This window comes from Chiloscyllium plagiosum, chromosome 5, assembly GCF_004010195.1.
Source record: "Chiloscyllium plagiosum isolate BGI_BamShark_2017 chromosome 5, ASM401019v2, whole genome shotgun sequence".
Taxonomy (NCBI): domain Eukaryota; kingdom Metazoa; phylum Chordata; class Chondrichthyes; order Orectolobiformes; family Hemiscylliidae; genus Chiloscyllium; species Chiloscyllium plagiosum.
The window spans coordinates 110100585-110116912 of NC_057714.1; the positions used below are offsets into that span (position 1 = coordinate 110100585).

The 16328-nt window shown below is 43.9% G+C and overlaps 1 protein-coding gene across 2 annotated transcripts in view; it reads left to right on the forward strand.

Moving 5' to 3' along the window:
* The window catches only part of LOC122550137, an 81445-nt gene that overhangs the window by 36797 nt on the left and 28320 nt on the right, over window positions 1-16328 (forward strand). For both annotated transcript variants that reach the window (XM_043690777.1, XM_043690776.1), the window contains 3 exons: window positions 1969-2194; window positions 3144-3232; window positions 8137-8423. In XM_043690777.1, the coding sequence (XP_043546712.1) occupies window positions 1969-2194; window positions 3144-3232; window positions 8137-8423 (602 nt within the window). The remainder of the gene's footprint in view (window positions 1-1968; window positions 2195-3143; window positions 3233-8136; window positions 8424-16328) is intronic.

Here is a 16328-nt window from a genome sequence, read left to right on the forward strand (position 1 = left end):
AAATGAGTAATTCTTCCAAACTGACTTAGAGAGTTTATTTCTGTCATTGGACATGTTGTTAATTTTAAGCATGATACAGGAATGAATGTCAATCTCTTATCTGATTGGATACTATCTCCAAAGAAACAGAAATTTCAGCCATAGAGTCAAACAGAATGGAAACAGACCCTAACGGTCCAACTTGATCACCTTGACCAAGTTTCCCAAACTAAACTAGTCCCATTTGCCTGTCTTTGGCCCATAGCCTTCTAAACCTTTCCTATTCATGTACCTATCCATTTTTAAAAAAATGTTGTGACTGTACCTGCATCGAGGGCTTTTTTCCTTGGAGTGTTGGAGGCTGAGGGGTGATGTTATAGAGGTTTATAAAATCATAAGGGCATGGATAGGATAAATAGACAAAATCTTTTCCCTGGGGCCGGGGAGTCCAGAACTAGAGGGCATAGGTTTAGGGTGAGAGGGGAAAGATATAAATGAGACCTAAGGGGCAACTTTTTCACTCAGAGGGTGGTACATGTATGGAATGTGCTGCCAGAGGAAGTGGTGGAGGCTGGTACAATTGCAGCATTTAAAAGGCATTTGGATGGGTATATGAATAGGAAGGGTTTGGAGAGATATAGGACGGATGCTGGCAGGTGGACAAGATTGAGTTGGGATATCTGGTCGGCATGGATGAGTTGGACTGAAGGGTCCGTTTCTGTGCTGTTCATCCCTATGACTCTATGACTCTGGCAGTTCATTTTATAGACGAACCACCCTCTATGTGAAAAGGTTGCCGATAGAGGTGAAATGACCTGGTCTATTTCAAACAACTCTGAAGGTTGGCTGGATGGTTTGTTTGTAATATAGAGTCATACCAACAGCATAGGTTCAATTCCCAGACCAGCTGAGGATACCATGAAGGATTCTCAATCTCTCTGTCCCCTTGCCTGAGGCATGGTGATCCTCAGGTTAAACCACCACCAGTTGTCTCTCTGTCTAATGAAAGGGTAGCCCTATGGTCTGGTAAGACTTGGGCAACTTTACTTTTATTTACTCTGACAATAACTGCCAGTGAGTAGTACCCAGACCCGAACATGACAGTGTCTTCAGTAGCTCCAAACTCCGGAATACACCTTTGCTGCCTCTCCTTTGAGCTGCTCCTTAAAACATTACTCTCTTGGACTAAACATTTTGTCCTGTGCCCAAATATCTTTTGATTAGATTCCCTACACTATGGAAACAGGCCCTTCAGCCCAACAAGTCCACACCGACCCTCCGAAGAGTAACCCACCCAGACTCATTTCCGTCTGACTAATGCACCTACGGGCAACTTAGCTTGGCCAATTCACCTGACCTGTACATTTTTGGACTGTGGGAGGAAACCCACGCAGACATGGGGAGAATGTGCAAACTGTTACCTGAGGCTGGAATCGAACCTGGGTCCCTGGTGCTGTGAGGCAGCAGTGCTAACCACCGAGCCACCATGCTGCCCAATGTACTTTGATGTCTAATTTTGCTTGATGATGCTCCTTTGAGGTACCTTAGCAGGTGTCACTCTGCTAACGGTGCTGAATATGGCCAGTTTCTGGGTTATGAATGGGCTCTGTCCTTGAGTCCATTTTGAAGTCCATTTGTACAGAAGTCAGAACACAATGCAGAACAATATAAAATAGCCATTTGTAAGTACTGAAAACATTAGTATGGGGGCCTTTGAAATTACACGGTGTGGGATCATATTTGTAAGTACAAGTGTTTGTAAGTCAGGTGTTTATACATCGGGGATCCCCTGTAAATGCAAATAGCCTTGTTATTATCTGGTATTGTCAGCTGTAGAGAAGGACTGCTTACTGTGTAGACACTGAGCAGATGTCCTAATCTAAATTAAGGGGACCATTGATGAAATTTACAAATATCAATTCACAGTAAAAAATTGCACTGTTTAAGTTGTATGCATGTTTTGTTTTCTCTCTTTCTCTCTGAATACAGACAGCAGAACTGATTAGGTGTGAGGAGCAACAGCAATTTGAGCTTCGAGTATCTCCCCGTCAATCGGACCAGGAGGCACTGGTCCAGTGCGTCTCCCCACCACAGAATGTGGAGTCACTACAGAAGCCAGTCCCCGGACATGAGTTCACAGTCTCCCGGGGGGAGGTCCAAGTGGAATGCCCCCAACTCCTTATGCAGAAGAGGTGTGAGCAGGAACTTATGGAAAGTATGTATGAGAGCAGCACAGTAAATGGATAATTCTTTTATTTATGTATTTATTACAGCGATTGCTTTTATTTTTATCTTGTGTGAATAATAAATGAGCAGCCGGTAGGCTTTCTTTTGGCTGATTATATGTAGAAACACAGGATGGTTAAAAAACAGAGGCCACTCAGCCCATTATCTACATGCTGGCTCTTTGTAAGACCGACTCCGATGAATTCTTTCATGGGATTTTGGGCACCAGTGGCAAGACCAGCAATTGTCGCCCATGCCTAACTGCCTTTGAACTGAGTGAGTGGCTCACTGGACCACTTCAGGGGGCAGTTAAGAGTCAACCTCGTCGCTGTGGGTCTGGAGTCACGTGTCGGTCAGGAAAGGTAAGATTTCTTTCCCTAAAGGACATTGGTGAGCCAGATGTGTTTTTCCAACAATTGGTGATAATTTCATGGTCATGTTACCAAGACCAGAGTTTTTTAGATTGTAGATTTTAAAAAAATTAACTGTATCTTAATTTTTCCAGCGGCCGTGGTGAGATTTGAACCTGTGCTCCCAGAGCGTTAGGTTTGACTTTCTGAATTACCAAGAATGCCAGAATCTGCTCCCAACTCAACCAATTCCACTCCCCCTATCCTTTCCCAATAGTCTTGCAGATTTTGTTCTCTGAAAATTATTCTGTAATTTATTTCTGAAAGTCACAGTTGAACTTGCCTCCATCACACACTCTTAGGCAGGGCATTTTCTAACTATTTGCTCTGTTTCATTTAGAAAAGTGTTTCCCCTCACCTCACCTCTGATTCTTTTGCCAAACACTGTGACCCCCCCTGTGCCCTCTAGTTTCCTGCCCTTGCGCCAACACTTTCTCCCTTTCTATTCTGTCCAGGCCCCACCTGGGTTTTGAACTCCTGAAACAAATTCTCTCTCAACTTTTTATTTTCTTCCCTTGACCTTTCCAGCACTGCTGTTAGACTCCAGGCTGACGGAAGGTTTGGGAGGTGTTTGGAATCAGATTGAACATCTACGTGACCGTCTCAGACAGAGTGAGGTATTGCTTTTTTAAATTTAATCAGCGCGTGTTGGCCAACAGCTGGGAGGATAGGACAAAACACAAGTGTTCTCCAACATCCACACAATGTTTTGACAAGATAAACCAGACAGAGAACATTCTGGAAATCCAGCAGGAAGGGGTGGAATAAAATTGAAAACCCTGCATGTTTCTTCATTAAGAAATAATACCTTTATAATAATAATATATTTTTGACAATACCAATTGAGCTCCCAAAATTAGTTGTACGAGGTCATTTGCAAATACTACTATTTAGTCTTAATGGTGCTGTTATTGGAACCAAAGGACAGAAGTAGACAATAGAGGTCTGTTTTCCTATTCATGGTCAGTCTCTGTTGTAACAGCATTTACCCACCTTCATCCATGATCCTTAATATCTTTTATATTATCTATTTTGCTTTTAAAAAATTACCAGAAATTTCAACAGCTTTATGGGGTAGCGGGGTAGCAGGTTCCCATCTTCCATGAAGTCATGTTTGAAGACGTGTTTTCTAATACAACATTCTGAATGGTGTTTCTTTGATTCAAAGGTTAAGTTACTCCTGCACCTCGTAGCCCATACTCTCCACCAGAGGGAATAGACTGTCCTTATCTACTGAGGAGAAAGTGAGGTCTGCAGATGCTGGAGATCAGAGCTTGAAATGTGTTGCTGGAAAAGCGCAGCAGGTCAGGCAGCATCCAGGAAACAGGAGAATCGACGTTTCGGGCATAAGCCCTTCTTCAGGAATGGGGGCCATTCCTGAAGAAGGGCTTATGCCCGAAACGTCGATTCTCCTGTTCCCTGGATGCTGCCTGACCTGCTGCGCTTTTCCAGCAACACATTTCCAGCTCTGTCCTTATCTACTGTCAATACTGAACCGGGTTAACAGAGAGAATCAGTAAGGGCTTGATGTAATGTACATGGACTTTCAAAAGACACTTGGAAAAAGTACAACATAGCAGGATGGTCAGCAGTGTTACGGCTTATGGTCTAAAAGGGACTGTGGCAGCATGGATATGAAATTAACCTGCGTGACAGGCAACAAAGCAGTGGGGATTGGTTGATTTTTGGACAGGAGGAAGGTGCGATGGGGATTTGGGTTCACAGGGTACAGTTTCAGAACTTGCAGACTATAAAGTTGAACCACTTTCGTTATGAGAGAATTTCCAAATTGACTGATAGATTCTGATGTTGAAGGTGTTAAGGGACATAGACCCAAGATGGGTGACTATGGATAACGGAGATTATGGAGAAGGCATTAGACGGTAGTTTGGATAGAAATAATGTTGAAAGGTATTAGGAAAATGTAGGAGATTGGCACTTGGTAATGACTCTTGTTTGAAGAGCTAGTGCTGGTACTATGGGCTGAATGGCCTTTTCCTGTGCTGTGACACTTTGGTGATAATCTTATTGGCAGAACAAGCACACACAGCTGAATGCCTGTTTTTCTCTGATTGCTCTAAATCCATGCAGTGATTTAAAGAAGGATATCTGTAATTAATCAGAAGGCTGCCTTAAAGTCAACCTGTTTCCAACACATAATGACACACCCTCTGCATCAAGGTGGGACTTGAAACTGAATCTACTGGCTCAGAGGTAGAAACACTACCACAGCCCCACAAGAGCCAGTGTCCAGGGATATGTAAATTAGCCATGGGAAATGCAGGGTTACAGGGATAGGGTTGGGGATGGGTCTGAGTAGGATGACCTTTGGAGGGTCGGTGCAGACTTGTTGGGCCGAATGGCCTGTTTCCACACTGTAGGGATTCTTAATAAAAAAAGGCGCCCTGCCTTAATCCTTGGCTTAATGACAGCATTTGGCATGATTTGTTCACAAGAGTTGCATAATGCAGTCCCTTGGCTGTTCTTCGGAAGAGTTGGTCATGTCATTTTTGTATCTGATTGCAGTACCCTGGATTGGTGAAGAATAAATTGCTTAGGGTCCTTGGTTCCTGATGTATATCCAATAACGCTTCTGGAAAAGGGTGCGTCCCTACAGGGCGTGCACACTCTATAACCATCTGCAGTTGAACAGTGCACTCGGGACTCCTTGCCAAATGTCACACATTGATAGAAAACATGGAGGTCGTGCAACACCGGTGACCACTTCTCCCATTTCTATCTGTCTCAGTCACAATAGAACTCTCCAACCGAAACTCACTTGCTGGCTCATGAAAACAGAAAGAGGCGGAAAAGTTCAGTCTCTGGCAGCCTGTGTGGACACAGAGACAGACTTAGTGTTACAAGTCAAATATAGCTCTTCTTTCTACTGGTGAATGTTTTCTGTTTTTATTTCTGATTGCCAGTATCCATGGTGTTTTGTTTATATCCAATCACAACCCATGGGCGTTGATGACAACGCAAGTGCGTTTCCATGAATTACGTGAAAAACAAAGTGGCTTTTCTGCCTCCAGCACCTTTTCAGGCAGATGCTGACTACATCTTCTCTACACTCCACCCTCCTCTAATAATCTGCTGATTATTTTAAATGAGTGTCCCAATTGCTGGCCTCTCCACTAAGGTCAGTAGGATTTCCTATTCACACTGTCACCTCGATTAGCTCTGCCCTCCGTTTCCTTTATTCCAGGGAAAACTACCCCCGCTCATCCTGGCATGTGGGACCAACGTGTTAGACATCAGAGATCCAACCTTCAAGGGAGAAGGATGAAGATGGGGAGGGGGAGACACAAAACAGTCCAGAATACATTTTTGGGTGGAAAAACATATACTGACTCCCAACCCCCTCAGCTACCTTTCAGTAGCTAATGACTGTACATTTAAACAAGGACCAATCTTCACAATGACTACATTAGTATTCCAAAGGCCCAGGGTAATGCTTTGGGGACACAGGTACCAATCCCACCGGGGCAAATGGTGAAATTTGAATTCAGTACAAAATTTGGAATTCAATGTTAGCCTAATGGGGTTGCATTGTTGTAGAAACCCATCTGCTTCATTAATGCCCTTTAGGGAAGGAAATCTGCTATCCTTACCTGATCTACATGTGATTTTAGACCCACAGCAATGTGGTTGGCTTTACCACCAGAGATACATTTCCCTCCCTACCCCTTTCAGCATTCTGCAGAGACCACTCCCTCTGCGGCTCCCTTGTTAGGTCCACGCCCCCTACCAACCTACTCTGCATGCCTGCAACCTTCCCCTGCCCATGCAAGAGGTGTCAAACCTGTGCCCTCACTTTCATCCAAGGCCTCAAAGGATCCTTCCACATCTGGCAGAGATTTTCCTGCACATTCAAACACCTCATCTATTGTGTCAGTTGGTCTTGATGTGATCTCCTTCACATTGGGGAGACAGGACACCAACTCACGGAACGTTTCAGAGAACATCTCCAGGACACACACTAAACAACCCCACCGCCGTGTGGCCGAACACTTCAACTCCCTCTCGCATTCCGCCAAGGACATGCAAGCGCTGGGCTTCCTCCACCACCAAATCCAAGCTACCTGAATCCTGGAGGATGAACACCTCATCTTCCAACCACATGGGATCAACATCGATTTCACCTGTTTCCTCATCTACTCTCCCCTCACCTCATGCCAGATCGAACCCTCCAAATCGACACCATCCTCTTGAACTGTCCCACCTGTCCATCTTCCTTCCCACCTATCCGCTCCACCTCCTGCTCCGACCTATCACCATCACGCCCCCACCTGTGTCCATCTATCGCCTTTCAAGCTACCTTCATCCCTTGTTCCCACCCCCACATTCCTGATGAAGGGCTTAAGCCTGAAATGTTGACTCTCCCGCTCCACGGATGCTTTTCCAGCACTTTGACTCTTAGCTACCCATTGAGCAGTTGGGGATGGCCTAGCTAGTGATGGCCACACCTCATGAACAAATTTTTAAAAAGGTACTTTCTCTTTTTTTTGCTTACTATCTCTCTTCTTTTGACCCTAGAAGTGGTGGAAAGGGCAAACAACCCTGTAGGTTAGCCACAGGAAGATACCTGCGATCTCAGCAGTCATGTACCAGGTGATCTGAAGAAAGGTCACACAGGATTTAAGGCATTAACTCTGCTGCTCTTTCCAAAGATGCTGTCAGACTGGCTGAGTTTCTCCAGCTCTCCCTGGAGGGTCCATGGGGCAGGGGTCACTTGCATCACAACTAATTAAGGGTCTCAACTGGTCAATCAATGACCAGTTGAGACCCGTTGAAGACCGCAGCCTACCACTGACCTGATTGCCCTCATTCAACCACTTGGAAGGGTGCAGAAAAGATTTACAAGGATGTTGCAAGGGTTGGAGGGTTTGGGCTATAGGGAGGGGCTGCATAGGCTGGGGCTGTTTTCCCTGGAGCTTCAAAGGCTTACAGGTAACTTCATAAAAGGTCTATAAAATCGTGAGGGAGATGAATAGCTAAAGTCTTTTTGGTAGATTAGGGGAGTCCAGATCTAGAGGGCATAGGTTTAAGATGAGAAGGGAAAGATGTAAAAGAGATCTATGGGGAAACTTTTTCACACAAAGGGTGGTGTGTGTATGGAATAGGCTGCCAGAGGAAGTAGTGGAGGCTGGTACAATTACAGCATTTAAAATGCATCTGGATGGGTAAATGAGTAGGAAGGGTTTAGAAGGATATGGGCCTGGTGCTGGCAAATGGGACTAGATTAATTTAGGATATTGGTCAGCATGGATGAGTTGGACTGAAGTGTCTGTTTCGTGCTGTGTGACTGCCAGGGCAGGGGAAGGATGTCAGTCACCATTAAAGATGCCCAACCCCACATGTAGTGCTAAAAGAGCTAAATGTCAGCCTCTCTCTTTCTCCTCCATTCCTGCACCTGTGCTAAAGGATGACCATTCCCTGAAACTACGCATTAAGAGTGTGCTAAGAATTTGAGATGAGAAATAACACTCAAACTAAATTGATGTAATTTCTGATCTTCCAGACGCAAGAGCCACAGGAGACTCTGTCCATGGAAAATGTATACCATGGACAAGGTACTAGGAGCAGAGAAGACTCTAAACTACAAGACAGAGAGCCAATCCCCACAGCTTGCCGATGTGCCAATCAGGACACAGTGCTAACCAATTACAGAGAAGATGGACACTCTGGACAGCAGACAAATAGAACAGACAAGGGAACGTTGAGGAAGCACTCGGTCAGTTGTACACTCCCAACAAAGGAGGGACAGTTACAATCTACATCCCATGTTGACACACCAAAGGCAAGGAGGTGGGTAGACAGAAAAGAGTAGTTTAGCTTCTGCTGGTCATGTTGACACTCAGGATTGCAATTTGTAAACCTTGATAGAAAGAAACTGTGGTCCTACAGAGAATGAATCAGCACATAGGGAAGCCTTTTGCTCCTTTGTACTGGATATAATGTGGTTGACTCTCAATTGCCATTTGGGAAGTTAGGGTTGGCACTAACTGCTGGCTGAGCCAGTGATGTCCACATTCCGTGTATGAATAATTAAAAAAACACTTGAGAGAGTTTCACAGCATTATCCTTCACCCTCCAGACAAAATCCCTACCATCATTTCATTGCAGCGTCTCACTTGTCCTTCCTATAATGTATTCCAAACATTAATTACTGGCTGTTGAAAGAAAGGCTTGCTTCCTTTAATATCTTTGAACCTACAGCTTCTCGTCCTCGGTCTGTCCAAAATAATTGTTTCAGCGTTACATTCTCCATCTCACCAATTGTCTTAAGTACCTGCATAAAAATTCCTTTTAAAGTATCTTAAGAATCATAGTTTATCTTGTTATCCTAACAACCCATTTCCCTTTAACGTTGAATGGACCCTGAAAGGCTTCATAAGCCACAGTGGGAGCATCCTGGAGACGGTATCTGTCTTCACACTTTTAGACAACAGGACAATCACCCTCTTCCTTTGATGTCTCTATGGACTGATTCCTTTCTTACAACCTGCAAGCACAATTATGTTCAATAGAGTCACACACAGAGGAAGGGCAACGTTCTTAGTTCTGGGAAATTCTGCCTTGTCCTGCCATGATTTCATCATTAAAACAGTCCCCTACCCTACCAAAAAGACCTTGGCTATTCACCCTATCCACCTCCCTCACAATTTTATAATTGGCTACTGCATTTCCATTAATTACACCACCGGCTACAATTTGAAGACTTGTCTTCATCTGAATTGGGGCCAGATATGATCTATCAAACCACACAAAAGTAGAATTCCTTAAAAATTAGGTTCCCCCTGTTGTGTTTTCATTACTACTGCTAAGCATTTGAGTGGCAAGTTCAAAAACTTATCTAGAATATCGCCCTTGTGATTTAGTCTGACAACAACGTCACCTGTTACAGAGTCATACAGCACAGAATCAGACCCTTCGGTCCAACCAGTCCATGCTAAACATAATCCTACACTAAACTAGTGCCACCTGCCTGCTTCTGGCCCATATCCCTCCAAACCTTTCCTGTTCATGTACTTATCCACATGTCTATTAAATGTTGTGCCCACATCACCATTTCACAGGACGTTCATTCCACACAAGAACTGCCCTTTGTATAAAAAAATTGCCCCTCATGCTTTTTTAAAATCTCTCTCCTCTCACCATTTTAAAACAAAAGTTCCCCCTAGTCTTGAATTCCCCCACCCTAGGGAAAAGACAACAATCATTATCTCTATCTATACCCCTCATAGTTTTATAAACTTCCATAAGGTTGCCTCTCAACCTATGCTCCAGTGAAAAAAGTCCCAGCCTAACCAGCCTTTCTTTATAACTCAAATCTTCTATAGCCAGCAACATTCTCGTTAATCCCTTATGAACCCTCTCCAGCTTAATAATATCCTTCCTATAACTGGATAACAGTATTCCAGGAGCGGCCTCACCAATGTCCTGTACAATCTCACCATGACTTCCCAACTCCTATCTGAGGGATGAAGGCACGTGTGCTAAGTGCCTTATTAACCACCCTGTCTACATGTGATGGAAACTTCAAAGAATTATGTACCTGCACCCTGAGGTCCCTCTATTCTCAAACACTACCCAAGCCCCTACCATTAATTATATAAGCCCTTCCCTTTTTGTTGTGTCAAAATGCAGTACCTCACACTTAACTAGGTTGAAATTCATCTGCCATTGTTCAGTCCATTGACTCGTTTGATCAAGATCTCTTTGTAATCTTAGAAAACCTTCTTCACTGTCTGCTACACCACCAATTTTGGTGTCATCCACAAACTTACTGACCGTGTCTTCTATATTCTCATCCAACTCATTTATTTAAATGTTGTTTCTTTTAATGCACAGTTCCTCCAGTTTTTACTGCCAATCACGTTTTGTTTTAGCCTAAATTGTCTCAATGATTGGCTCAGTTCCTCATTAGAAAGAATAAAGAAAGACTTGCATTTATATAGCTTCTTTCATGATCTCTGGAAGCTCCAAAGCATTTTGCATCCAATGAGGAACTTGTGATATGGTGAGTGTTGAAATAAAGATGGGGTACATATCTTTTAAACCAGGACTTTGTGTATGTGTGTGTAAGTAATACAGTCTTGCTCAGGTCCTGGAGTGCAAGGCTTGAACTCAGATCTTCTGGCTTGAGATGAGACAAGTACATATAAGTCTGAGGACCAAAACGTTTAAATTTGCAGAGCTGCAGTTTGAAGGTTGAGGATGTTGCTCTGGTGTTAAAACAGGTTTTCAATGAACCAACTCCTGTAATAATTGGGATATTGCAGTTAAATCTGAAGGGGTTACAAGCTTCACACGACCAAGAGTCACTTAGAACATGGAAAGTGAGGGGGTTAGTAAAGTGTGCTTCCCGAACATTCTAAAAATGATTCCATGCAAACGTCTGTGTTTGTGTCTGTGTGTGGGTGTGTGTGTAGGGTGTGTGTGTGAGAGAGAGAAAAAGAGAGAGAGAGAGCAAGGGAGAGAGGCGTGGTCTGTGTTGCTTGGTGGGGTGGGGGAGGAGCAGAGATCACAAAAGCAATTGGATTGTGGAATTATTGCAGGAAGTAATTTATTGGACTTGGGCGTTAAATTAAAATGCCAAAGTGTCCTCGGTCCAACTATCTTCAGCTGCTTCACCCACAACCTTCCCTCCATGATAAGGCCAGCCTTACTGGCTCCCAGCTTCAACAAGGCACAAGTCAGGAGGGTGATGGAATACTCCCCACTTGCCTGGATGGTGCAGCACCAACACCATTCAAGAAGCTTGACGCCATCCAGGACAAGACAGCCGCTTGATTGGCACCAAATCCACAAGCATCCACTCTCATCGCCATTGACGCCCAGTAGCAGCAGTGTGTATTATGTACAAGCTGCCTGCAGAAATTCACCAAAGATCCTCAAACAGCACCTTCCAAACACCTGACTACTTCCATCTAGAAGGACAAGGGCAGCAGATACATGGGTACACCACCACCAGGTCAATCATTGTCCTGACTCGGAAATGTCACTGGGTCAAAATCCTGGTACAGTATTCCCTTCTTAAGGGCATTGTGGGTCTACCTATAACACATGGATTACAGTGGCTCAAGAAGGCAGCTTACCATCACCTTCTCAAGGGCAATAAATGCTGGCCAATTGGTGATGCTAACATCCCTTAATTTTAAAAAAAGCAGACTTGCAGTTAGATCATGGCAAAACCTACAGCCTGTGGCTGTAATCCTCTCGAAATATTTAAAAAGGAAGCATGAACAACAATGATAAATATTTGGATGTCATTGTAGTTATTAACATCACACTGGGTCCATTATATGAAGTTATGGAGTGATGCACATTGTGAGGGTTGACCCATTGTTCTGGTTGTAATTTGAGAGACAGGCTGATCCAGGTTAAATGATAACAGTGGAAACATAGGAATGAACTGATTAAGTTTAGGACTGAGCACTTCACACTGCTACTCCAGTCAAAGAGTGATCAAGAAGGGAAAAGGAGATACTCTTTGAATCTTTCAAGCAACTCTGTGATGGGGAGGCCACATAGCTCTATGAAATCATAAAATCCCTACAGTGTGGAAACAGGCCCTTCAGCCCAACAAGTTCACACACTGACCCTCCAAAGAGTAACCCACCCAGATCCATTCCCCTATCCTAATATCCTCTATTTAACTCTGACTAATGTACTAACCTACACATCCCTGAACACTACTTGCAATTAAGCATGACCAAGTCACCTAACCTGCACATCTTCAGATTGTGGGAGGAAACCCACATGGACACGGGGACAATGTGTAAACTCCACACAGACATTTCCCCGAGGCTGGAATCAAACCTGGGTCCCTGGCACTCTGAGGTAGCATTGCTAACCACTGAGCCACCATGCTGCCCAGGTATATATCATTGAGAATGCAGAGGTAAAAAGTTTCTGTACAGTCAGAGTGGAAGGCTGGCCTTTATTACAAAGGGATGGAGTATAAAAATAGGGAGCTGTTACAACACTGTGGAGTGCTGTTGAAACCTAAAGTACTGTATGCTGCATGGGTCTCCTTATTTTGTTGGATTCTTACACAGGATGTGGATGTTGCTGGCTGGGCCAACATTTGTTGCCCATCCCTAATTTCCCTAGAGAAGGTAATGCTGAGCCTCCGTCTTGAGTTGCTTCAGTCCACGTGTTGTCGATCCAGCCACGGTATTTATTTAGCTGCCCAGGCTTGTGTAGAAAGAAAGGTCACCTCAGGTGAGGTACTGGAGGCATGGTGGTGTGAGACAGATGGATACCATGCCAATTGATCAAAAGGTGGGTGGATGAGGAGGAACAGCTCTCCAAATGGCCTTTCAGTACAAATTCTGTGACTGAGTGGCTGGATGCCAGATTATGTAATCCTTCAGTACTCCGGAAACCTGGGATTTTGTGTGTATTTTGCTGGTGTAACTAACTAAAGTCATGAGAATTGTTGGAATCTCAAACCACAACTGTGTTCCTTTTTGCATCTTAAGTCTGAATAGGACAGATAAAATGAGGATGTTGTTTTAAATTGAAGGGTGTGTAGCTGTTTTTCTTCTGGCAGGGACAGCAGGTTAAGTATTTCTAAATGTGATACAGTCCCTCACACTCCAGAACTGAGACGAGATCCTGGTCAGTGGAGTTTGAACATCTGTCAGGTGCTGTTGGCAACGTCAAGATAACAGGTCTTCAGAACATCATTTTGCATAAGCACAGCCTGGATTATAAGTTAAACAGTTAGTTTGAAAGAACGCAGTGAGCTGATTATGTGTTTAAGACAAACACTGAAAGCAGGAGTAGGCCACTCGGCCCTTCAAACCTATTCTGTCATTCGTTATGAGCTTGGTTGATCATTCACCTCAATAGCCTGTCTCTGCTTTTTCCTCATAACCTTTGATTTTAAGAGGGAGTTGGATATAACACTTGGGGCTAAAAGGATCAACGTTTTCTCCTTGACTGCTTCTAAAGTTGGAGAATTCCACAGGATCAACACTCTGAGAAAGAAATTTCTCATTTAGTCCCGAAGAGTTTACCCCATATCCTTGGATTGTTACCCCTGGTTCTAGACTCTCCTACCATTGGGAATATCCCTGTTGCATTTACCCTGTCGAGTCTAGTCAGAATTCTATAAATTCACACCTTCCGTTCTTCTGAACTCCAGCGAATGCTGTGCCTTTAAGAAAGGCTGCAGGGAGAAGTCTGGGAATGACAGGCTGGGGCCCGACATCAGCGATGGGTAAGCTGTTGGAGGAGATTCTGAAAGACAGGATTTACATGCATTTGTAAAGGCAAGGACTGATTAGGGATAGTCAGCATGGCTTTGTGCATGGGAAATCATGTCTCACAAGGTTGATTAAGTTTTTGAGAACATAAACAAAAAGATTGAGGGCAGAGTGGTAGACGTTGTTTACTTGGACTTTAACAAAGCCTTTGATGAGGCTGCGCATGGTAGACTAATTAATAAAGTTAGATTCAGGGTGACCTTGCCAGTTAGATATATAATTGGCTTAATCGCAGGAGACAGAGAGTGAATGTGGAGTGTTGTGTTTCAGACTGGAGGCCTGTGACCAACGGTGTTCCATAGGAATAGGTACGAGATCCACATTTGTTTGTCATTTATATAAATGATTTGGATGAGAATATAGGAGATATGATTAGTAAGTTTGCAGATGACACCAAAATTGGTGGTATAGTGGACAGTGAAGGAGGCTATCTAAGGTTACAAAGAGATCTTAATCCATTGGGCCAATGGATTGAGGAGTGGCAGATGATGTTTAATTTAGATAGAACATAGAACATTACAGTGCTGTACAGGCCCTTCGGCCCTCGATGTTGCGCCGCCCTTTCATACTAATCTGAAGCCCATCGCACCTACACTATTCCATGCATGTCCATTTGCCTGTCCAATGACGACTTAAATGTACTTAAAGTTGGTGAATCTACTACTGTTGCAGGCAAAGCATTCCATACCCTTATTACTGTCTGAGTAAAGAAACTACCTCTGACATCTATCTTATACCTATCACCCCTCACTTTAAAGTTGTGTCCCCTCGTGTTTGCCGTCCCCATACTTGGAAAAAGGCTCTCCCTGTCCACCCTATCTAACCCTCCGATTATCTTATATGTCTCTATTAAGTCACCTCTCAACCTTCTTCTCCCTAATGAGAACAGCCTCAAGTCCCTCAGCCTTTCCTCGTAAGACCTTCCCTCCATACCAGGCAACATCCTAATAAATCTCCTCTGCACCCTTTCCAAAGCTTCCACATCCTCCTTATAATGTGGTGACCAGAACTGTACACAATACTCCAAGTGTGGCCATACCAGAGCTTTGTACAGCTGCAGCATAACCTCCTGGTTCCGGAACTCAATCCCTCTATTAATAAAGGCCAAAACACTGTATGCCTTCTTAACAACCCTGTCAACCTGGGTGGCAACTTTCAAGGATCTGTGTACCTGGACACCGAGATCTCTCTGCTCATCTACACTACCAAGAATCTTACCATTAGCTCAGTACTTTGCATTCCGGTTACTCTGACCAAAGTGAATCACCTCACACTTGTCCGCATTAAACTCCATTTGCCACCTCTCGGCCCAGCTCTGCAGCTTATCTATGTCTCTCCGCAACCTACTACATCCTTCGTCACTATCCACAACTCCACCGACAGTGTCGTCCGCAAATTTACTAACCCACCCTTCTAAGCCCTCATCCAGGTCATTTATAAAAATGACGAACAGCAGTGGACCCAACACCGACCCTTGCGGTATGCCGCTAGTAAGTGGATACCAAGATGAACATGTTCCATCAACTACAACCCACTGTTTTCTTTCAGCAAGCCAATTACTGATCCAAACTGCTATGTCTCCCACAATCCCATCCCTCCGCATTTTGTATAATAGCCTACTGTGGGGAACCTTATCGAACGCCTTGCTGAAATCCATATAGACCACATCAACCGGTTTACTCTCATCTACCTGTTTGGTTACTTTGTCAAAAAACTCAATAAGATTCATTAGGCACGACTTACCCTTCACGAAACCGTGCTGACTGTCCCTGATCATATTATTATTTTTTAGATGGTTATAAATCCTATCTCTTATAACCTTTTTCATCACTTTACCAACAACTGAAGTGAGACTCACTGGTCTATAATTACCAGGGTTGTCTCTACTACCCTTTTTGAACAAGGGAACCGCATTTGCTATCCTCCAGTCCTCAGGCACTATTCCTGTAGACAATGATGATTTGAAGATCAATGCCAAAGGCTCGGCAATCTCTTCCCTTCCCAGAGGATCCTAGGATAGATCCCATCCGGCCCAGGGGACTTGCCTATTTTCACACTAGTATTTCTAATACCTCTTCCTTGTGAACCTCAATCTCTTCTATTCTAGATGCACGTATCTCTGTATCTTCCTCGCCAACATTTTCATTTTCTATAGTAAACACTGTCGAAAAATATTTATTTAGTGCTTCCCCTATCTCCTCTGACTCCACACACAACTTCCCACTATTATCCTTGATTGGCCCTAATTTAACTCTCGTTATTTAAATTAACTCTTTTTTATTCCTGACATACCTATGGAAAGCCTTAGGGTTAACCCTGATCCTATCTGCCAACAACTTCTCATGTCCCCTCCTGGCTCTTCGGAGCTCTCTTCTTAGGTCTTTCCTGACTTCCTTGTAACCCTCAAGCACCCTAACTGAGTTTTCACATTTTG